Below are 24690 nucleotides of genomic sequence, written 5' to 3' on the forward strand. Positions count from 1 at the left end.
AAGCAAGAGGCTGAATCTCTGGTAATGAAGCCCCATCTAGTTTTTACTGGGCTGGGAAAAGACGATGCCTATTAAGAGTGATAGTTCAAGGTAACCATCATGTCCTGGCCTAAGATCAACCCAGGCATTGGTCAGAAGAGGTGGTGGAATGTCATGTGGGTTTCAGGGTCAGAAACCAGTGGTCAAATCCCAGTTTCCCTCTCCTTAGGCACTGCCTAAACCTCTCTGAATCTCTGAGTTCTCAGTGTAAAATAGGAATACCAGCCCAATGTAGAGTAGACGTGAACATCAGAGGTAACTCCTACAGTGCATGGCACATTACAGGCAATAAATAGTTTTCAGAAATCTTGAGCATTCTTCAGTTAAGTCCTCTCAAAGCAGTATCATCTAACTACATGAGGACCCTGCTTCTCTCAAGCCATTATCCTGGATCATGGAGTGATTAGTAGCATCCTTGGCTGGAGGGACTCAGGACAACACAGGCTAGTGAAGACCAAGGCACCAGCTCCTCTGCCTGAGCTAGATCCCAGTTCTGAGATCTGTTAGAAAGCAGTCACCTCTCATGAGGCTGCCGCCTTGACGCAGTGCACCACTACCAAGTGCCATTTATGGAGGAATCCCAGGTCTAGGCAGTTAGGGAAATGTTCCTTTGCCCCATGATAAACCCTGGCTCCAGGAGGGAGAGGCTGACCTACCTGGGATCCACTGACCTCCGTACTGTGGATGCCTGTGATGGTGTCAATCAGGTTGTGCGCCTCATCGATGATCACTACCTGACCTTGAAGCCGGATCCCCGCGGCCTGCCGGGTGGCTGTGTGCAGCAGCATCTGGTAGGGCAGCACCACCACCTGGGAGGAGATGGGGCCACCTGAGTGGGGCGGGACTCCCTACTAGAGCAGGGTCACCAGCCTGCCCTAAGTTCCTGGTGTGAACAGTTTTATTTCCTGCCCAGAATAGGTGTAGGGAGAGGATGGCATCGTACTGTGCTTTAAGCAACAGACTCTTTCCTCAAAAGTTTTATGTGGAACATCAAATATATGAAACAAAAGTAAAGCTGATCTGACTTTTGACTGAAACCAAGAGTGGGGTTATGGGGAGGGGAACCCCAGTTGCTTAGCCTTGTCCATACCCCCAAGGTAGCCCCTGAGGCACCCAAGTTTCCTATAAAAAAAAAAAAAAAATGGTGAAAATCACTAGTATAGCAGAAGGCAGCCCAGGGCTCTGGTCCAGGAGCTGTCACTGCCTAGCTGTGTGATTCTGGGAAAGTCATTTAGCTTCCGTGAGCCTCATTTTCCTCATCTGCAAAATGGGCTTGATAAACTGTCAAAACAGGATTAAGAAGTGGGGTTGGGTAACAAAAATAAAAACATTCTGTACATTTTTTAGTGGCTCTGGTGTTATGACGATTTTCCAGTTAAAAGAATACTAATAAACAAAGTGAAAATCCAGAAAAATGGAAACTTAAGACCCAGGTTTTAATATGGTTCCATTACTCACCTACTGTGAGAAAACAGATAAACCACTTAACCTTTCTGGACCCCAGTGTCCCCAGGTGTAGAATATGGAAAGTACCTGCCTTAGCTAGCTCAATGGGATACCATAAAAGCAAAAATGAGGTGAAAAGGGCCTTAAAAAGTCAAGATCATAAGAATTTCAGGACATCTTACTGCACTGGCACACAGTGTCTACAGCGCTAACCCTCGCTGCGGCAGACCCTGGGAAGGACATGAGAGTGCTGGGAGAGCTGCTGCATTGTCCGAGGATCACACGTGCAGTCCAGGGAAATAGACTGATGAGCAATTACTGCCACATGAAATTATTACTAACACAGTTCCCTGCATCTTTTAAAATCGACTTTAACCTTTTCTTGATTATATGGAGTTCTCTACAAATAATATCCTATTTCCAAAAGTCACTCAAATGAAGTAGCAAGAAATGTTAAATCATAACAACCAAATAACAGTATAATTTTTGACCTGTTAAATTGGCAGCTTTTCTGTTTAAATAATACTCCATATGGCCAGTCTAGAAAACAGTCCTCTCAAATGCTGCACTAAGTACACAGTTAGGACAGTCACTCTGAACAGCCATAGATTTATGTTCTGTAGCGCCCATTCCTCTCGGTGTCTGCCCTGGCACCTCTCACTGTAGTTTCAACTAGGAATGCACACCTTCTCCTGGATCTGACCCCCCATAATGCCATAGTCCCTGCAGAACAGCCACCAAGGGACCTGTGGCCTCCTGCGACCTGATGCCCTAGAAGAGAGTGGGTTACATGTCATCAGTGTGCAGTGTGTCAGTCAGTCCAACCATGGCCGGTGACACCTTCCCAAACTAAGAGGACTAAGGAATTCCCTCACGGCCTAGGCTGCAGTTAAAGCCAAGAGCTACTGCCCAACCCTCTGCGGTCTTCACCTGGGCAGCTGGAATGGCAAACCGGCTCCCATAATAGGGACAGGCCCCAGCCTCCTTCCCCAGGGCCACCAGCTGCTCGATGTCCTTCACCTCCAGCAGCACCTGGTCCTGGAAGAGCTGCAGGTGCCGATGGCCGTAGAAGGGACAGGCAGCCCGGGATGCCTGCCTTCTCCTCTTGGGCTCCTGGTCCTCAGCTCGGCTCTTGCTCTCTGCGGGTGGCAGCACAGGGGCAAAGGCAGAAAGAACGGTAACTGTCCTGTGGCCAGGAGCAGGCTGGTAAAGTCATGTCTACAAAACCCTTACATGAGCTATTTATTCTGGTCTCATCATAACACTCTGGTATTTTACTCTGTTCAAAACCCGGATTTCGGAATTAACACTGACCCAGAAAGCAAAAACACCTTTTCCCAAGGAGCGGCTCTTTAGGAAGAAACCATGTCTGTACTGGGCTGGCCCATGCCCCTCCCACGCCTCACTCCCAGTACTGCCCGAGGCCACAGAAAGTTCCAGAGGCTGCTCCTTTAGCTCAAGAGTGCAGGTGGCTACCGTGTCTGCTCCTCTGTAGCTCCATACAGCGGTCGTTAATCAGCTGAACAGAACCCAGGTTTTTCACGTCTTGGTTTACACAAAGATTCTATGAGACAGAGGAGCAAGAGTTAAAGGAATGGTGCTGGCTAAATGATACCCAGCAGCCCCCCTTAGGGCCTCGCAGACCAGCCCTCCCCCGTTTCCTTCCAAGGGTCAGCAAGGTCAGGGAAGAGGTTATCCTCCCCTTCCTCAGCCTGCCTGGAAGAGGAAGACAAAGGCACAGGAAGGGAGCAGATGGCACCAGAGCCGAGGCGCCCTGCCCCTGTCTACCTGCCGAGAGCCAAGGGAGACGAGCCGGGTGTCCTTGCCAAAGGGGCTCTTCTGTACCTCATGCACAAACTGGGCCAGCTGGGAGTGGGTCCGACTGCAGTAATAAATCTGCGCCGAGAAAAAGCAAGGGATTTCAAAGACAGTATAACATCCTCAAATATTCTCTGCACATCAAGGAATGCCATGGGTGATGGGCTGAGGGAATGGGGAAAGGATCCACAAATATACAAACCTAAAGCAAGGTGACTCTGTCCCACAGAAGATCTTAGCGAAATACCAGGGTTTCCCCACTTCATACTCAACTCCTGAAGTTCAAGAGAATGCCCACAAGATGGGACTCCTCCCATCAGTCATGCTCAGCCCCTAATCCAACTGTTCTGGATGGCTTGGCCACCTTAGGAAAGGTATTTCCATGAGTGGTGACTCCTGACATGGAAAAGGTCCCTAGGATTCTGGGGCGTGCTGAGGGGCTGTTCCACACACACCTCTGAAGGGCATGGAGGGTGGGGCTGGCAGTAAAGCAGGAGGAGGCTGAGCTGAGCACTCTTTCTCTGTACTCCGCTAAGATTTAGAAGAGGACAGGAAAAGAGAAAAAGGGAGAGGGGTCTAATTTCACCAGAGAAAACAAAGGTATTATATGAATGAAACCAAATGATTTGAATTTGAGAAGTGCTGGCACCACATACGCCTCATAGCTTTCCATGCAAATGAAAATATGAACATAAGAGAAGCATGCCATCGGCCATCCAAAGGACAAAGAACTCTCACTCTGACCTGCCCTGGCCTTCCCCAACCCCTGATGCAGAGAGAGACCCAGGGTCCTTGGCCCAGAATGGCTGTTTTTCCATGTCCTACGGCACATGAGCCCAGGCATCGCTCCCACGAGATGTCTTCCCATGTGCCCAGACCAGCCTGCCAGGTGAGCACCTAGAGACCAAGGTCTAGGTCTGGGAGACAGAGTCAGTGGGCTGGAGGCTCCTCACCTACAGGAGGGACCCTCACATTTTCCCTGGACTCCAGGCCAATCACAGCACAAAGCTTAGGACATGGCATCTTACCTTAGTTACATGTTCTTCCTCCAGGTCATCCTCATCCTCATCTAATCTGAGAGAAAAACAAAACACAGAAAAACATTCTTCTCAGCAAACGCAAGCCTACTAGAAACGCACTTACTGGGCATCTTACCACGTGCCAGTGATCAGCCCTAGACCTAAACAACTGAGGACTGCACTCTGAGCTAGAAGGAGATGGACACACCCCAGCAATGAAGTTCCACCAAAGCCGCCGGTGCTCGCTTGCGCTCTCGGTCAGAGAGACTCCCCAGGCTAACACCAAAGCCATCCTCCCACTGCCACTCAGGAGAGGACAGAGAGAGAAAGGACATGGTATTCCCAAAACCCTAGGGTCAATGTTTGACTGTCATCCAAGGCTATTCTCCTCTCACTGTCTAACCTCCAGCAAATGAGATTTCTCTCAGTTCACCCAGAGAATTTGACTCTATCAGAGCCTGGGCATGCTGTGCTCTGTGTCAGGAATGCTCTCTCCCTCACTTCTTCCCTTTACCTAGCCAACTTCAAGACCTCCTTATAAACATTACCTGGTCTGGGCAGCGTTCCTCAATCTCCCCTGGCAGGGTTGCCTGCCCTGTGACACACTGCCATGGTCCCTGTGATATTCATCTCTTTCAGACAACGTTTTTTCTTGTCTCCTCAACCACCCTATCCTGTCCACAGGCGGATCTGGGTGTGTCTTGTTTCTACGGAGCGCCCCCCACCACTCCCCCGCCCTCCCTATAGCCTGCAAACAGCAGCAACTCCATGCAGATTTCCTGAGTGAAGCCCCAAATGACCGGGTGAGGGAATAAAAGATGCTGTCACTTATGACCGTATCAATCTCTTCTCCCCTCAGAATTTATAAAAAACTTAAATTAAAAAACTAAATAAATAAATCACACGCCACACAGTGCACAAACTCAGCAGGATCTCGGTGCAAGGCTGGATGTGTGAGTAAACGAAGTACGCCGTTTCTAGGAATGAATGAGGAGCCCATCAGCACTGGGGACTGTAAGTCAACCTGCATTACTTGGCTGGTTGTTTAGTCAACATTATTAGTCTAAGCTTCTTAGAAAACACAAAATCCTTTTTCAGATATACTCTACCTTGTATATAAGGTGGGGTCATCTGATGGATTTGTTTTTGTTTTTGTTCACCTAGCAATTCGGTTTTTTTTTAAAAAGCAGAAATGCTCATTGCCTTGGGCTATTAGAAAAGGAGGTAGTTACAGGGTTAGTTTCCTGTCAATTAAGAACTATTCAGTCAGCTTTGTCTGAAAGGCCTAGATTTAAATCACAGGACACAGGAACCAAGATGGTGGTGTGGGTAAGCACCTGTACCCAATGCAGTTTGGTACTTAAGAGTCTGAGATCTAGAGCTGGGTGGGTGGGTTCAAGTCTCAGCTCCCCGTTGCCTGGCCTTGTGGCCTTGGCCAAGGCATCACACCTGGCTGGGCCACAGCTTCCTCAGGTGTAAAGGGAAGACACAAATACTGATGTGAGAATAATGGCATTAACACACGTGCAGCCAGTGCCCGGCAGAGAGAGAGGGCTGACTATCACTGCCATTATCACTTACGCACCCTGAGGAGGAGCCTGGCTGAGAGAAAAGAGGCAGTGGCTGGCATTCCATCCCTTCAGATGCCCGAAGAGTGACAAGGAAGCCTGCCTCTTTCTGGGCACAAGGAAGGAGCTGCCTCCCATGTGGGCTCAACAGGGCAGTGGGTGGAGCAGAAGTGCTATCTTACCCATTAGGGGCTCCTTTCTCCTCATCACTCTCGTACTCGGAGAGGACCAGCTCCTCCTCCCCAGATGCTAGCTGCTCCAGCGGCTCGGCCTCTGTTCCTGCCGCCAGTATGTCCCTGCTGAGACGGAGGAGACGCTCTGTCTCTTCTTCTTCCTGTCTCTGTACAGGAGCAGTGCAGGCGGGGAAAGATAACAACTTTAGTACTGATGTCCCACCTTCGACAGAGTCAGCCTCAGTGTGGCCATCCCCAAGGACAACACACACACACACACCATTACTCGGGCCTTGCTGCTTTACTGGCATCAATATCCCAGGTAACATTACCTCGGCTCAAGCTCCCATCCACTGGGTCATTAGGACCTAGAGAGTGGGGGTCAGGGAGAGGAACCTGAGGACCCGGCTACTCACCCAAAGGAGCTACACCTTGAGGCCCCAAGCAGTCACTCCAGGAGATGACACTCACCTCACGCTTGGCTGCATACTTGAGCTGTGTATTGTGACGGAGCTGCTGTAGGCGTTCTTCTCGCTTCTTCCTCCTGATCTGCTCCTTCTAAAGGGGAAAGAAGCCATAAAGGAGATTCCTGCAGGAAGCCCCAAACCAAGCCTTTCTTAAAGAGTCTGGGGCTGCTCAGCCTAGTGCCTCTTCACACAGGGCAGTTCTCCTCCCCTGGCCGGCACTCATCATCAGACCCGGAGCCTTGCCAGGTCCCGGTCTCGCTGCTCACTGCAGGAAGTCTGTATACCCCCTCCCAGAGCCACATACTCTCACAATCAAATGCATTCCTTATTGAGTTTGCAGCTATGAAACCATGTTGCCAATAGCAACAGTGAGGTAGGTTTCTTTCCCAGGTGGGTAATGAATGGAAACTGCCAGCCCCTTGTCTAGAGAAGGCCTGTTGACATCAGCTTTAAAAAGACAGCAAGGCCCTGGTCAATGTTTCTTAGTGATTAGAGTGCTGGCCCATGCACCAAAGGGTCACAGGTTTGATTCTCAGTCAAGAGCATGTACCTGGGTTATGGGTTCACTCTGCGCCCTTGGTTGGGGCAGCATGTGTGGGGAGGCAACTGATCGAGGTGAGTCTCTCTCACATTGATGTTTCTCTCTCTCCACCCTCCCTTCCACTCTCACTGAAAAAGCAATGGAAAAAATATCCTCAGGTGAGGATTAACAACAAAAAAAGACAGCAAGGGTGCAGCACCATTAACTCAACAAAGCTGGCAGGAGAGCTAAGAGGCACTGCAAAGGCGAAGAACACATATCTAAATCTCAGAATCAATCCAAAATAATCACTAAAGTCCTGTTCCCTAGATCACAGCCACTTCTTTTACCCTGGATCTCACCTTTAGTCGGTCCACCAGGTCCCTTTCTTCTTTCTTCTGCACAAACTGAGTAACCCAGTCAGGTTCTCCAGTAGGCCTTAGAGTGTCTGGGGTCTCTTGATGTGAGGATGAAATAAATGGGGGCTGGTCCTTCCCATCACTGGAAGGGGCAGTTTCAGTTTTAAGGAGATGTGCCTCCTCTTGACGTTTCTTCTGTTCAAAGTCACGGAGCCAGGAAAGGGCCCCACAAATAAGACTTAAGGATTTTCCCTACAGGAAAAAAAATGTTTTCAGAAATAGAGAACAACAAACCAAGCTTCCCAAATGACCTTTCCCATTTTACTAAAGCATCAAAGAAAGTCTGACTTTAAATATTAGACCAGCCTGGGGAAGAAAGAGAAGGAAATAGCAAGAAAAAAGCCAGGAAAAGTAAGAAGATGAAAGGAATAAAAATGAAGCTCTTAGCTTATACAACTCACTGCTCCTGAAAGAATTTGAAGTGGCTTATCAGGTTACACATAACTACTGTAAGTCAACATAACTAGAAGTGAGAAAGTAGATAAATAGCCCCCAAAACAATTAAAGCAAAAACATGTGGAGCATGAAATGCTACCCACGTGCCGAGGAGGAGCGACACCTTTCAAGCAGCTGGTGTGCAGGTAGAACATGACCAGCCCCATAGTCCCGGTGTTTACAACATTGCTGAAGCAAACCAACTGGTCTCAAGAACACAATTCTTGATTTAAAGACCAGAATTCTCCCTGCGGATCCATGTTATGGTTTTGAATCTTGTCTCCCCCAAATCCATGTCAAAGTCCCAACCCCCCAATGTCTCAGAATGTGGCCTTATTTGGGGGCAGGGTCATTGCAGGTGTATTTAGTCAAGATGAGGTGGGCCCTAATCCAATCATACTGGTGTGCTTATAAAAAGGGGAAATTTGGACACACAGGCCGAAAAGGAAGGTGATCGACAGGGAAAAGAGAGACATCTACAAGCCAAGGAGCAGGGCCTGAACAGACCCTTCTCCCACGGCCCTCAGGAAGAACCAACCCTGAAACCAAGCTGTTGGGAGGCTTGGTTCTTTCTCACTTCTGGCCTCCAGAACTGGGAAAGAACAAATTTATGTTGTTTAAGCCACCCAAGTTTGCAGGATTTGTTATAACAGTCCTTCCGGAAAGGCTGCTGCCATGAGTTTCACAAAGCTGCTGCTTCTGGTATCCAAAGGGCAGGTCATTTCAGGTGAATCTCAGGAGGGCCAACACCTTCATGTCCAGGCCATCACTCCCCCAAGCCTGCTTAACCCAGGGGTGATCTCGGAGTATCCGGAGTGAGCTTCTGAGCCTAATTTGGGCTTGAATGAACTGCAGGTGAAATGCATGTGTGTCTAGGTTGGGTGGAAACAGCAGAGCATAGTGGCTAGAAGACTCAGAGCTTCAGACTCCACAGCCAGGTTGCCTGGGCCAAATACTGGCTCCTCCACCTATCAGCTCTGTGGCCTTAGGCTAACCTCTCTAGGCTTGTTTCTAAAAATGCAAAATGGGAATACCAGTAATAGTAGGACCTTCCTCAGAGTTGCTGCAAGCATTAAGTTAATACACATGAAAGTTAATACCTACACCAAGATTAAAGGGAACACCTGGTACATAAATGAGCAACCAAGGCCTGTTTTTTTTGTTTGTTTTTTGGGTGGGGGGTTGCTATTATTAAGTAACTAGAGGCCTGGTGCATGAATTTGTGCACCATTGGGGTCCCTCACTCTGGCCTGCAGGATTGGGCCGAAACCAGCTCTCCGACATCCCGAGTGCGAGAGGGCGCAGGCCAGGCCGAGGGACCCCACCAGTGCACGACTGGGCCGGGGAGGGACACGAGAGGTTGGCCAGCCAGGGAGGAACCGCGGGAGGGCTCCAGGGCATGTCCAGCCTGTCTTGCTCAGTCCGGATTGGCTGGATCCCAGCAGCAAGCTAACCTACCAGTCAACTGTCTGCCCCCTGGTGGTCAGTGCACATCACAGTGAGCACTTGAGAGGCCTTAGCATATCATTAGCATATTATGCTTTGATTGGTTGAATGGACAACTGGACACTTAGCATATTAGGCTTTTATTATAGATGATAATAAAAATACTATTAACTTGGGATGAGGATCTATTCACTTTCATCAAATTCTCAGAAGGCTCTGTGACTGATGGGTACTTCTAAGGAATGGATGGCTCACATATGTTTAGAAAAGCCCCATATGTTCTATTTCTGTCCATTTTTGATAGAGACTGAGTGACAAAGACTTGCAGACAGCAGTCTCCAGGAAAGCCTGGGGCAGCCATTCTGTGCTGCCTGGGAATGGGAGCCATCAGCTTCAGCTGTCATCAAGTGAGGAGTAGGAGAGACGTCTCCCATGTAACAATGGTCCAGGCACAGATGCCTGGTTAGATAGCCAGCACCCTCCTCCTGAAAGTGAGCTGAGGAAGTTTCTGAGGGCAAAGTTATCTTCCAGAAACAACGGTGGCAAACTCTTAACACCCAGAAAAAAAGACCACCAAAGCCCTGCAGATCCATGTTTCGTAATAAAGCCACAGAAATTTTAGATGGGAAAATGTTAAAAAGATGTATAATCAACTGCTCACCTTTATGAAATAAATTTAATGAAGTACCCACAGTATACCTAGCTTTGTACAATGTTATTTCCTGGGGATTTTGTTAAAATAACACAGTTTAAAAAGTTCATGCAAAGAAAACTAAATTCATTCTTTCTAAACACCTATACTGTAGCAAGCACTGGGCTTGATGGTGGGAAGACAGAGCTCTCTAGAAAGTGCCCACAGGCACAAACTTAAACATATGACTTGAAGGGTTATGCATTCCTGCGGGACACGGACTCCAGAACTGCAATGCTATACAAGGCACAGTGGGCACAAAGGCAAGAGGTCAACTCAATGTGGTGGTCTCATGAAAGGCTTAAAAAGATGACGCTTAAGGGAAAATAGGCGTCATCGGGGGAACGGGCATCTGAGGCAGAGTACTAGAAGGTGAGGCACAGCCTGTAACGGCATGGCACCCCTGCAGGCAGTGGGGCACAAGGACAGGAGGGAGCTCTATTAGGGGTGGGATGTGGAAGACAGTGGCTTTTTCTTGAAGGCAACTGAAGTACACAGATGAGGCCACAGAACCGAGAGCACCAACATGAAGGGCTGAGCAGCGGCAGAGGATGCCTGGAATGAACAAGGAGCTGAAGACGGAAAGACCTGAGAGGGTGGAGGTGGGTTTTCAGGTTAAACAAGGTGGAATGTACACATGCTCTTCTAGCTCTTCTGCGTCCTTTTCTGAAACACATTAAAATTATACCAAAGGCATAAAAGAGGCTTACACCCACAAAAACAATAAAGTGGAAGAAGGGATAGTAACAAGTTTTAGGAAAGAAAGCAGAGAAATGGAACCGACTTAGCAGAGTAAAGGACACTGAGCCCAGGTGTCTACAGAAGTCTCCTCAGATTCCCCCTCAGAAATGCCCGGAAACTAGCAGGGCCATGGCATAGCACTGAAAACAAAGGGATTAAATGAAATTCTTTTAAGGATAATTAGATCCCCAAGTTGCAGTCCCCACTCCTCACAGTAGTCAGTTTATTCTCTGGTAAAGCTGAGCCAGGAGGCCCTGGAGACAGCAGGTCGAGTGAAGCGTGGGGAAGAGGGCTGAAAGCAGAGCATTAAGTGAGAGACTATGTACCTAAAGTCACGTCTCTAGTCCCTCAAAAATACTGGCTGTCAAGCTTGGACCCACTAGCAAGAGTTCAAAGGAGAGACTTATCTGGAAAAACTAGATGGCTCTAGGGAAAATTCTACAAATACTGACAAATGGAAGCCCCAAACAGTGGCTGGGCCTATGGGTCCACAGCCTCCATCACAGGCCTTTCACTCAGCCTTGCAGTGGCATTAGCTTGAACACCAACAGAAGACAACCAAGGATCGCCAGGCATTTGAGGAAAGCCTCAAAACAAAACATAATACCCCAAATTGGGGGGAGGGGGCAATGCAGGGGGGGGGAAACTTCAAACTACTACTATAATTGATATCTTCAGAACGATATTATTTCCATGAAACAAGAACAGCTTTTTTTTTTTTTAATTACAGAATAAGAACAAGTTCTTGAATATTTAAGAGATGACAGCCAAAATAAACTGAATAGAAAGACTGGACAATCAAGTTAAAGAAATCTTAAAGAAGTAGAATTTTAGGCAAAAACAAAAACAAACAAACCATGGTGCTCAAAGAGATGAGCAATTAGAAGAAAACATAATTATAGGATTAACCAGGAGGCCCAAAACCCAGTGAATGGGAGTACCAACAAGATTATTATCAAATACAAGAAAATGTCTCAGAAGGAGAGGTAAATGACCCAGATGGAAAGTGCTCAAGTAACTAGTACAAGGAATTAAACATACGCACAGCAGGTCCGTCAGCATGCAATTTCAGACACAAAGGGTAAAGAGAAGATCCTGAAAACTTTGGAGGGTGAGGTGGGATCAGGTCACAGAGGACTGAGGTGCAGACTACCACTGGACTTCTCAACAGCAACAATGGAAACTAGTGAACAGAGGGAGCAACTGTGAGGGAGAATTATTTTGAAGCTAGACTTACATATCCAGCCAAACTATTAATACCAACCAAGTAGAACTAATACATTTTCAGGCCAGCAAAGTCTTAAACACTTACCTACACAGCCCTTTTCAGGAAGACTCTCTACCAAAACAAGGAAATAAACTAAGAAGATATGGGTCTAAGAAACAGAGACTCCATTACCGAAAAAAATAAGGAAAAATAAACATTACATGGATGAATCTCAAAAATATGCTGAGTGAATAAAAGAAACCAGATACAAGAGTACATACTATATGATTCCATTTTTATGGAATAGTGGAAAGATAAAGCTAATCTACAGAAAGCGGATCAATGGCTGAGGCTGGTATGTTGAGAATGGAGGGGGGCAGCAGCAGGGAGCCACTTCCAGGAGGTACAGGGAACTTTCTGGGGTGATGGATATGTCTTGCATCTTGATCGTGGTGATGATATGGGTGTTCACATCTGTCAAAACTCATTGGAATTGTAGACTTAAAAGGGGTACATATTACTATATATCAATTATCCTCAAAAAAGTTGATTTTTTTTTTAAAGGAACGAAGGGAAATCCTCCAGCAATCACTGTGAAGTAGGTCCTAAGGAACAACTAATTCAGATTAGAACAAATGGGTGAAGGACTTCAAGGAAGTCTCCAAGGTAAAATGGAATTGATTAATGCTATGGACTGAATTTATCCCCCCCAAAATTTGTATGTTGAAGCCCTAACCCGCTCATGACCATATTGGAAAAAAAGTCTTTAAGGAGGGGATTAAGGTAAAATGAGGTCATAAAGGTATCCCTGATCTTCTGATAGATCTGGTGGTGTCCTTATAAAAGGGGAAGAGACACCAAATCAATCTCTCTCTCTCTCTCTCTCTCTCTCTCTCTCTCTCTCTCTCTCTCTCCCTCCCTCCCGCTTCCCCTCTCCTTCTCTCCCCACACCCCCGCCCCGCCCCCCCTCCCCTCTCTCTTTCTGCCATGTGAGGACACAGAAAAAAGATGGCCGTCTGAAAGCCAGGAAGAGGATCCTCACGATAAACTAAAGCTTGCTGCAACCTTACTCTTGGACATTCATCTCCAGTACTGCGGGAAAATAAATTTCTGTCATTTAAACCACCCAGTCTATAGCATTTTGTTGTAGCAACTCTAGCAGACTAAGATGATAATTTTACATAGGGAACACAGGTATCCCCCACTTTCCAAAAGTTCGCATTAGGCAAACTTAGCTCTTTTGTAAAAGCACAGTGGTATAACACAAAGTTGCATAAAGCAAACTTTTGGGAACTGGAAGATACTCTCCACTTTATTGCCATTTTGGCTTATGAAAGGTTTCATAGGAATGCTCTATAGCTGTCCCTCAGTATTCATGGGCGATTAGTTCCAAGACCCCCAAGGATACAAAAATCTGCAGATGCTCACGTCCCTTATATAAAACTAGAGGCCAAGTGCACGAAATTCATGCACGGGTAGGGTCCCTAGGCCTGGCCAGCGACCAGGGCCAATCGGGGCCTTCCGGCTGCCAGGGGCCTGCCGGCTGTGGGGAGGGACTGTGGGAGGTTGGCCAGCCACTGGGAGGGGTCAGGGGAGGTTGGCTGTGGGAGCGCACTGACCACCAGGGGGCAGCTCCTGCATTGAGCATCTGCCCCCTGGTGGTCAGTATGTGTCATAGCGACCGGTCATTCTGGTTGTTGTGGCATTCCGGTCGCTTAAGCTTTTATATATACACCAGAGGCCTGGTGCATGAATTTGTACATGGGTGGGGTCCAGCTGGCCTACCCCATCAGGGCCAATTGGGCCTGGCTGGCCCGGGGGGAGGGGCCACATATGGTTGGCCAGTCAATCCGCCCCCTGGTCAAGTCCCTGTCAACTCCTAGTGGAGGGGACAATTTGCATATTAGCCTTTTATTATATAGGATAGATAGATGACTTAGTATTTGCATGTAACCTATGCACATCCTCCCATACATTTTAAATCATGTCTACATTACTTATAATATTTAATATAATGTAAATTTTACATAAATAATTGCTATACTATATTGTTTAGGGAGTAATAACAAGAAAAAAGTCTGTATATGTTCAGCAACTGTCATAGGTCTAACTACATAGAACATGTCAGCAACAAGGTAGCTTTTTCCCCCCAATATTTTTTACCTGGAGTTGGTTGAACCCATGGGTGCAGAACCCACAGATAAGAGCAAACTGTACTTTTGGACAGTGTGAAAATCTGTATCATATTGAGAGACTACTGGATGATGTGTGAGGAATTCACATAAGCATATTGAATACTACATAAACTTTTAAAAGGCAATTAACTCTAGAAAAATAAAATTATTCAATGAAAAAACAATCATAGTATACTGCCTTAGCAGAGACTAAAAACAGCTAATTACATCAGGAGAAGGGAAAAAGGATGGTAAGAAAGCTACATGTTATCCATCACAAGAGGAAGGTACCAATCACTAAAATCCACAAATCAAGAAACAAGAGCACATAGGTTATAATTTCAAAATGTGCTATATGAGAAAGGTACATTTCTTAAGAAACAGACAAAATATTTAAAAGCACTGGCCCATTGCACCAGATTTGACTTTTTAAAAAAAATGTTTTCATTTATTTCAGAGAGAGGAATGGAGAGGGAAAGAGAGATAGAAATATTGATGAGAGAGAAACATCAATCAGCTATCTTCTGCATGTCCCTACTGAGGATCAACCCACATCCCAGGCATGTACCCTTAGCAGGAATCGAACCAGTAACCTCCTGGTACATGGGACAATGCTCAACCAACTGAGCCCACCCTGGCAGGGCAATAAATTTGACTTTTAAAATAACACACGTTATTCTTTGATTAAAATTTTTATATTGCTTTAAACAAAAGAGGAGGATATGTTCAATAATGTCAAGCGTTACAGTGTGGTCAAAATAAGGGCAGATATCCAGATCTATTAAACAGAAGTCAGGACTGACCCTAAAAATATTTGTGGGTTGGTAGGGGAAGAAGTCATATTGCACTGGGTTAAATGGAAGGTAAAAATGCTAGTAGAATACTACTGAAAAAAATACCTCTGCACATTATATTTATGACCCACATTTTGTTAATTGCAGGACTTATTCTCTCCCACTCACTACACATACACTGAGTGGCAGATTATGATCTCTGAACGCATAATAATCTGGCCACTCAGCACATGTGTGTGTGTGTGTGTGTATATATATATATATATTAGAGGCCTAGTGCATGAATTCATGCATGGGTGGAATCCAGCCAGCCTGGCCAGGACATGGGCAGTTGGCCGGCCTGCCTGCTGGTTGAACTCCTGGTCAAGGGGACAATTTGCACATTAGCCTTTTATTATATAGGATATACACTGAGTGGCCAGATTATTATGCGTTCAGAAATCATAATAATCTGGCCACTCAGTGTATATGAAAGAACAAAATGAGACAATATAGTACCCCTGTCTGCACTTTTCCTGTCCCAGGAGATCATGTCATCTCAGGAGAGAGTGACATGCTTCCATCAGCAAGTGAGAGAAAAAGAATGAGTCACTTCCTTTTATTCATTCATTCCACACACCTATTAGGAGCCTCCTATGGGCCAAATGGGACAAGTTCTGCTAGATGATAGGGACACAAAGGTGAGGACCACAAGGTCCTTATCCTCCAGGAGGTCACAGCCTAGTTGAGGGACCTTCACAGCAACACATACATTTCACTATCACATACTACTTGCTATAAAAAATAAGTAAAGTGTAAGAGAGAAGTAGGAACTGATTACCACAGCCCTAGCAACCTCAACAGACAATGTCTAATAAATTCTTCATTCCAGACCAGAAAGAAAAAAATTAGGGGCCCTTGATTGGATCCCTCCAGCACTCAGTAACCAAGTGCCTGGAGACTACATCAACATGTTAAATCTGTGAATAAGCCGAAGTAATTTCTATGTTGCTCAATATCAAAGCAGCTGTGTGCCCAGAGAAGTCCTAAAAGTTTCAGTGCTATGCTTCCACTGCCATTCAAATTCTCCTTTGCCTGTAGCCTAATTGCCCTTAGAACCTGGGGTTGTGTTTAACAATTTAATAGAGGGAAGTGAGCATTATTCAGAAAGGTAAACTGAGAGAACTACTTTGCCCAACTCCAAACCATGAAAATCTCTGCAGAGGCAAATAAACCTCTGACGAGTTGCAGTCAGGGTCTCCCAAGAGCCCTCTTGGGCCAAATGTTCATACTTACAGTGCCAGTTGGACTCTCAAATATCCCAATCTTGCCATCCTCCAACACCTGGTATAGCACTGCCATGAAGTCTTTCTGGATGGAATAGGGTGTGAAGGGAAAAGGGAAATGGATGCCACCAATCTCCTGGTTTTTATCAGCCATGATCCTAAGGGGAGAAAAATATCTGGTAGTTCTCTGATGAGCCACGAAGAACCGGCTTGAAATCTAGAACAGTTCGTAAGATCAGTCTCAATACTAATTACGGATTTTCTCCTTAGGCTGTACATTATTTGGCAAGCAGAGATCATGTTCTCTCCATCATGTGCATATCCCCATGAAGCCATACCAAATCCTGCAACCCACCCAGTGACATTTATCACAAAGGGCTCTAGAAGAATGCAGAATATGAAAGCCCTTATATAGAAACTCCCTGTATTTCACCTGAGGTGCTTTTGCTGCTTGGCTAGCCTTCTAATGCCTCTACAAAAGGCTTGGAGATTTCCTCTCAAAGACCTGTGCCCTGGGATCAAAGATGTTGCCTGTATTCACTTCTGCAGCAGTCTTCCCTCACTTCTGCACAGGGTGGTATTTGCATGACAAATGCTGCTTTATCCTGTTGGGACACCTGTAAGTAAAATCATGACACACAGGCAGAGAATTACAAGTACAATTACAGTTTTTCTTATATGGCACAGGTTAATGTACATATCCTTATTTTATAGACATATTTAGTTTGCTTCTTAGTTCATCCTACCTTCCATTTCCAGCACAAAACAGAGCTGCCTCCAAAAAATGTTTTGGCCTCAAGAATCAGAGCCTTCTGTCTGGCTCCTGCCCAATCATACGTTAGCTCCACCCCTCCAGTTCGCGAAGGTTTTTCCCGCTCCCGACGTCCCCCACCCCTTCCCAAACAGCCACCAGTTAGCACTTACACCGGAGTACGTCCTTTCTCATTTCGTTTCTCCTGGTCCTAAGCTTTGTTACCACGCGACACCGTGATCACTCTCTTCCCGGGCAAGACAGCTTCGCTTCAGGCCAGAAGACTGAGGTATCACAGTAAGGTCGCTGAACTTAAAAGCGTGTCTACGACTCCATCCCAACAGGAGCGTGCAGCGCTGCCACGCCCCGCGCCACTGCGCGTGCTCACTCGGGGACTTGGGCGTGTTCTCGCTGTCGGCACTACTGCGCCTGCGCGGCTGGCTCAGGGCGGGGCTGTTTTCTGGCGGTAGGAAAGCTGCGGGAGATGGACCCTCGGGTCTGGTTTCTGACCACAGTCTTTGGGCTTAATGCCAACTTGCGACCTCCCTTGCCGTCCTGCCCGGTGCAGGATGTTTGATCCTCTGCCTATAAGCGCAGATGTACTAATCTCCACAGTTGATTGACTTGAAGAAATTGGCCGATCTTTACCAAACACCGCGGGCAAAAAAGCTGTAGCAGAGAATTGAGAAACCAGTATTTTGATCCTCCCTCTTGTCAGGCCTTAATATACAGTATGTGACGTGTTATTTTACCTCTGAATGGGCAGTACACGCCTCAACTGGACTGGACTGGAACTTGGACGTCTTTTTTTTTCCAATTTCAGTTGACATGCAATATTATATTAGTTTCAGGAGCACAACATATTGATTGGACATTTATGTAACTTACCAAGTGATCACCCAATTAAATTTAGTACCCATCTGACACCATACATACCTATTAAAATGTTATTGACTTTCCTGTATGCTCTACTTTACTTCCTCGGGACTGTTTTTATAATTGGCAATTTTTAAAATATTTTTTTTTATTGATTTCAGAGAGGAAGGGAGAGGGAGAAAGAGATTGAAACATCAATGATGAGAGAGAATCATTGATCGCTGCCTCCTGCACACCCCCTACTGGGGATGGCCCCCAACCCAGGCATTTACCCTGACTGGGAATTGAACCTGGGACCCTGAGTCAGCAGGCCGATGCTCTATCCACTGAGCCAAACTAGATAGGGCCATAACTGGCAATTTATACTTAATTTCTTCACTTTTTTCACCTATTCCCTAAACCCCGTCCCATCTGGCAACCAACAATTGGTTCTCTGTATGTGATTTTGTTTCTGTTTTGCTTGTTCGTTTGTTTTGTAAATTCCACATATGAATGAAATCCTGTGTTGTTTGTCTTATTTCACTTAAATAATACCCTCTAGGCCTATCTGTGTTGTTGCAAGATTTCATTTCTTTTTATGATTGAGTAATATTCTATTATATATGTACCATATCTTCTTTATTCATTCTTTATCCACTTATGGATGGACACTTAGGTTGCTTCCATATCTTGGTTCTTGTAAATAATGGTGCAATGAACATAGGGCTGCATATATCTTCTCAAATTAGTGTCTTGGATTCCTTCAGATAAATATCCAGAAGTGAATTTTGGGGTCATAAGGTAGTTCTATTTTAAATTTTCTTGAGGACACTCAGTACTATTTTCTACAGTGGCTGCACCAATTTACAATCTCACCAACAGTGCACAAGGATTCCCTTTTCTCTACATCATTGCCAACATTTGTTTGTTGATTTAGTGATGATAGCCATTCTGACAGGTGTGAGGAGATATCTCATTGTGATTTTAATTTGCTTTCCCAGATGATTCATGCTGTTGAGCATCTTTTCATATGTCTAATAGCCATATGTATGTCCTGTTTGGATAAGTGTCTAATCAGGTCCATTGCACATTTTTAAATTGGATTGTTAGGGGTTTTTTGGTGTTGATGTATCATTGGCAAATATGTTCTCCCATTCAGTGGGTTGTCTTTTCCTTTTGTTGATTGTTTCCTTAGCTGTGCAAAAACTTTTTCGTTTGACCATCCCATTTGCTTTTTTTTTTCTTGTTTCCCTTGCCCAAGGAAATATACCTCCCCTGCAAAAAAAATCATTAAGAGCCAATGTCAAAGAGTTGACTGCCTATGTTTTCTTCTAGGAGGTTTATGGTTTCAGGTCTTACATTTAAATCTTTAATCCATTTTGAGTTTATTCTTGGATATGTTATAAGAAAGCAATCCAGTTTCATTCTTTTGTATGCATCTGTCCAGTTTTCCCAACACCATTTATTGAAGAGACTGTCTTTACCCCATTGTATATTCTTGACTCCACTGTCTTAGATTAACTGAAACATGGGTTATTTCTGGGCTCTCTATTATGTTGCATTGATCTATGTGTTTGTTTGTTTTTTATGCCATAGCATGCTGTTTTGATTACCGTAGCTTTGTAGTATAGTTTGATATCATGTAACTCAATACCTCCAACTTTGTTTTTCTTTCAGGATTGCTTTGGCTCCTCAGGATTTTTTGTGGTTCCATTTAAATTTTAGGAGTACTTGTTCTAATTTTGTGAAAAATGTCATTGGTATTTTGATAGGGATTTCACTGAATCTGTAGAATGCTTTGGGTAGTATGGGCATTTTAATGATGTTAATTCTTCCTATCATGAGCATGCTATACCCTTCCATTTCTTTGTATCTTCTTCAGTGTATTTCTTTAATACCTTATACATAGTTTTCTGAGTACAGGTCTTTTACCTCCTTGGTTAAATTTATTCCTAGGTATTTTATTTTTATTTTTATGCAATTGTAAATGGGATTCTCTTCTTAATTTCTCTTTCTGATAGTTTGTTATCTATCTATCTATATAAAAGGCTAATATGCAAAGTGTCCCCTCAGGAGTTGAACCGGGAGACTGGGAGTTCAATCACTTGCTATGACATGCGCTGACCACCAGGGGGCATCACAGAACATGGTGGGTGACCAGCGGCTGCAGCAGCAGCAGCTTCAGGGCACTGAGGGAGCAAGGGAAGCAGGAGGCAGGGAGGCAGGGAACCTGATTGGCCCTGATTGCTGACCAGGCTTCAGGACCCTACCCATGTACAAATTTCAAGCACTGGGCCTCTAGTTGCTGTATAAAAATGCAACCAATTCCTGAAAAAAAATTTTTTTTTTAACTTGCAACTTCACTGAATTCATTTATTAGTTCTAATAGTTTTTTGGTATATTCTTCAGAGTTTTCTATATATAGTATTAAGCCACTTGCAAATAATGACAGTTTTACTTCTTCCGTTCCAATTTGGATGCTTTTTATTTCATTTTCTCGTGTGATTGTTATGGCTAGGACTTCCAAGATTGCGTTGCATAAAAGTGGTGAAAGTGGACATCCTTCTCTTGTTCATGATCTTAAAAAGCTGTTAGCCCTACCAGGTTTGGCTCTATGGATAGAGTGTCAGCATGAGGACTGAAGGGTCCTGGGTTCAGTTCTGGCCAAGGGCACATGCCTGGGTTGCAGCCTTGATCCCCAGTGTAAGGCATGCAGGAGGCAGTCAATCAATGATTCTCTCTCATCATTGATGTTTCTATCTCTCTTTCCCTCTCCCTATCTCTCTGAAATCAATAAAAATATTTTTTAAAAGATTTTTCAGATTTTAAAAAGAAAAGGCTTTTAGCTCTTCACCATTGAGTATGATGTCAGCTGTGGGTTTGTGATATATGGCCTTTATTACGTTGAGATATGTTCCCTCTATACCCATTTTGCTGAGTTGTTTTTTGTTTTTTGTTTTTTATCATGAATGGCTGTTGGATTTTCTCAAATGATTTTTTGCATCTATTGATATGATCATGTGATTTTTATATTTCATTTTTGTTTATGTGGTGTATCATATTAATTGATTTGCAGATATTAAAACAGCCTGATGGATTAAATCCCACTTGATCATGTTGTATGAACTTTTTAATGTATTGCTGAATTCTGTTTGCTAATATTTTGTTGAGAATTTTTGTATCTATGCTCATCAGGGATATTAGCCTTTAATTTTCTTTTCTTTTCTTTTTTTGTAATGTTTTTGTCTGGTTTTGGTATCAGGGTAATGCTGTCCTCATAAAATGAGTTTAGACGCCTTCCCTGCTCTTTGAGTTTTTGGAATAGTTTATGAGGGATAGGTATTAATTCTTCTTTGAATATTTGGTAAAATTTATCTGTGAAGCCATCTGGTCCAGGGCTTTTGTTTGTTGGAAATTTTTGGTTACTGATTTGATTTTGTAGTTATCAGTCTGTTAAGATTTTCTGTTTCTTCCTGATTCAGCCTTGGAAGATTGTATGTGTCTAGGAATTTGTAATTTCTTCCAGGTTGTCCAATTTGTTGACATAAAATTGTTCATAGTATTTCCTTATATTACTTTATTTCTCTGTGGTGTGGATTATCACTTCGCTTTCATTTCTAATTTTACTTATTTGGGCCCTCTTTTTTTCTTGATGAGTCTGGCAAAGGTTTATCAATTTTATTTATCTTTTCAAAGAACCAACTCTTGGTATTATTGATATTTTCTTTTTTTTTTTAGACTTTATTTCCACTCTGATCTTTATTATTTCTATTCTTCTATTTACTTTGGGCTTTGTTTCTTCTTGTTTTTCTAGTTCCTTTAGATGTAATGTTAGATTGTTTTATTGAGATTTTTCTTGTTTCTTGAGATAGGCTTGTATTGCTGTAAGTTTCCCTGTTAGAACTGCTTTGGCTATGTCCCATAGATTTTAGGTTGTTTTGTTTTCATTTTCACTTGTCTTAAGGTCTCTTCTGATTTCTTCTTGGGTCTCATTGTTAACCCATTCATTGTTTAGTATCATATTATTTAGTCTCTACATGTTTATATTTTTCAGTTTTCGTCTTGTAATTGATTTCAGTTTCATACCATTGTAATTGGAGAAGATGGTTGATATGATTTCAGTCTTCTCAGATTTATTGAGACTTGTTTTGTTACCTAACATGTGATCTATTCTGGAAAATGTGCACTTGAAAAGAATGTATATTCTGCTGCTTGGGGTAAACTGTCCTAAAAATATCAACTAAGTCCATCTGGTCTAATGTGTCATTTAAAGACACTCTTTCCTTTTTTATTTTCTGACTGATTGATCTATCCACTGATTTCAATGGGGTGTTAAAGTCCCCTCCTGTTACTGTATTACTGTCGATATCTTCCTTAATGTCTGTCAATATTTGCTTTATATATTCAGGTGCTCCCACATTGGGTATACATAGTTACAAGAATTTTGTCCTCTTGTTGGATTGATCCCTTTATCATTATGAAATGCCTTAGTCACTTGTTACAGCCCTTGGATCAAAGTCTGTTTTATCTGACATAAGTATTACTAATCCATCTTTTTTTCATTTCATTTCCACTTTTATGAAATACCATTTTCCCCTACCCCTTTATCTTTAGTCTGTGTGTATCTTTCAATCTAAAGTGGATCTCCTGTAGACAATATATATGAGTCATTTTTTTTGTTCATTCAGTCACCCTATCTCTTTGATTGGAGCATTTAGTCCATTTACATTTAGAGTAATTACTGATAGGTACGTAGTTATTGCCATTTTATTCATTGTTTTCTAATTGTTTTTGTTGTTCTTCTCTGTTTGCTTTTATGCCCTTGCTTTCTCTCTTGCATGTTGTTGACTTTCAATAGTGTCCTACTTGGATTTCTTTATTATTTTTCATATCTCTTCTCAATTTTTGGTTTGTGGTTCGTATGTGCTATACCAAGCTATGTTTATAGCAGTCTAGCAGTCTATTTTAAGGTGATAGTAACTTAAGTTCAAACACATTTTAGAATCACTACAATTTTTACTCATGCTCTTTACATTTATGTTTTTGTCATTATTTTTAGTTCTTGTATGTCTTTTAATTTATTGTTGTAATTATACATGATCTTCCTACGTTTACCTTTTAACCTTTGTACTAGCTGTATAGTTGATTGATCCACTGCTTTTACTGTTTGCCTTTGTCAGCTTTTTCTTATCTATATTTTCTTTTTTTAAATTTTTTATTTTATCCTCACCTGAGGACATGTTTTTGTTGTTTGTTGTTTTGTTTGTGGAGTGTTTTTTTTGTTTATTTGTTTTGTTTTGTTTTTTAGAGCGAGAAGGAGAGAGAGAAACATCAATTGGTTGCCTCCTGAACAGGGCTGGGACTGAACCCACAACCTAGGTACTAGTATGTGCCCTGACTGGGAATCAAAGCCATGACCTTTTGGTGTATGGGACATTGCTCTAACCAACTGAGTCATACCAGCCAGGGCTTCCCTATATTTTCTCATTCATATTTTTGATCTTTTCTTTTCTTCTTAAAGAAGTCCCTTTAGCCCAGCCAGTGTGACTATAGAAGAAATGGGCTCAGGAAAAAAAAAAATAGGCAATAGACAGGCTCAATTAAGGGAAAGACTGACTTTTGTCAGGGAAGATTCTAGCCTAAGACATGACTACCTGCCATGAATTGCTTTTGCTTAGAGTTTTAATTTCAGACCATCCTATGTGATTACTTCAGGTCTCTGAGTTTGTAAGGCCTCCCCGAAGGCTTCCCCTGCGCTTGTCAGGTTTAGATGTGGCTCCTTTTTGTCCACATAATGTACAAATATGCTTTCTATAACTCAACAGTGAGAGCTGTTTAACCCTGTTATATATTCCTCTCTGCCTTTTTTGCTAGTAATCACAGAGCTAAATATTGTGTGTTGTTTAAGTTATTCATTGGCCAGCATTTTTTTTTTATGCTTTTTTTTTTTCCTGTTCTCATTACTTCTTGCTAATTTTAAGTATATGCCCTAGTAAAGTCACACTGCTTGGATGCAGATCCCTCCTCTACTATTAACTAGTTGGGTGGCCTTGGAATGTTGTTTAAAGCCTCTGAGCCTCAGTTTTCTTAGTTATGAAATGGAGATAATGACAGGACCTATCCTGGAGATCTCCCTCCTGGGAGCACACCTGTGGCTTTCCCCGCCCCTTCCCTCCTCCCTCTTCTTCCCCCCAGGCCGGTTCTCCTTGCCTCTCTCTTTCTCCTAAGTTCGAAGGGTCCTTTTCTTTTGCCCCTGTAACTTGTTTCTGGAGCCCATTTCTTCTATTGCTCATTTCTTCTACCTCTGCGACTTTTGAAATAAATTTCCTTTTACAGTTTTGGGGGGAAAGGACCTATCCTATGGGCTTTTTGTGAGATCATTGAAATCCTCTTGGTAACATAAAGGGCTTAGCACCTTGCATGCTGCATTATACAAGCCTAAAAAAGTTTAACCATTACTAATATTAATTGGAGTTAATTTAGTTACTGGACAGAGAGAGGGCCCACAGCAGTCTGCCTCAGGCAGGCCAGTAGTGTGTGGGTTCTTGACTTCCTGCAGGAAAGATTTCACAACACAAGTCCAGGTAATTTCAAGAGTATGTTTATTAACACTGGGGAAAGTGAAACAGGAAGGGCTTAGGATAGAAGAAGCAACAGGAGACCTAGGTGGTCTGCTTTGGCCTCTGGAAATGTTATAGGAAAGAAATTAGCTGAGGCAGGGCTACTTTGGCTCAGAGAACAGGGGCCTTGGAGACAGATTCAGGGGTTAGCCCAGGATGAGCTGCCGCTGTCCATTGCTCCCCTGGTTGCAAGTCTCATGGGGGCCCCTTAGAGTTTGGGATTTGCACGCCTGTGGGGAATG

General features: G+C 43.8%; 1 protein-coding gene across 4 annotated transcripts in view; it reads right to left on the reverse strand.

Moving 5' to 3' along the window:
* DDX11 (DEAD/H-box helicase 11) overlaps positions 1–17349 on the reverse strand; it is a 32882-nt gene extending 15533 nt beyond the window's left edge. For all 4 annotated transcript variants that reach the window (XM_080659906.1, XM_080659905.1, XM_080659904.1 and 1 more), the window contains exons 1-11: positions 17147–17349; positions 16656–16839; positions 16233–16380; positions 7413–7661; positions 6535–6621; positions 6073–6230; positions 4332–4377; positions 3274–3381; positions 2962–3049; positions 2416–2624; positions 696–848 (exon numbers count right to left, since the gene is read on the reverse strand). In XM_080659906.1, coding sequence (XP_080516032.1) covers positions 696–848; positions 2416–2624; positions 2962–3049; positions 3274–3381; positions 4332–4377; positions 6073–6230; positions 6535–6621; positions 7413–7661; positions 16233–16376 — 1242 coding nt within the window. In that variant the 5' untranslated portion in view covers positions 16377–16380; positions 16656–16839; positions 17147–17349. The remainder of the gene's footprint in view (positions 1–695; positions 849–2415; positions 2625–2961; positions 3050–3273; positions 3382–4331; positions 4378–6072; positions 6231–6534; positions 6622–7412; positions 7662–16232; positions 16381–16655; positions 16840–17146) is intronic.
* Between the last annotated feature and the right edge of the window lie 7341 nt (positions 17350–24690).

This window comes from Plecotus auritus (genome assembly GCF_963455305.1).
Source record: "Plecotus auritus genome assembly, chromosome: 3".
Lineage (NCBI taxonomy): Eukaryota > Metazoa > Chordata > Mammalia > Chiroptera > Vespertilionidae > Plecotus > Plecotus auritus.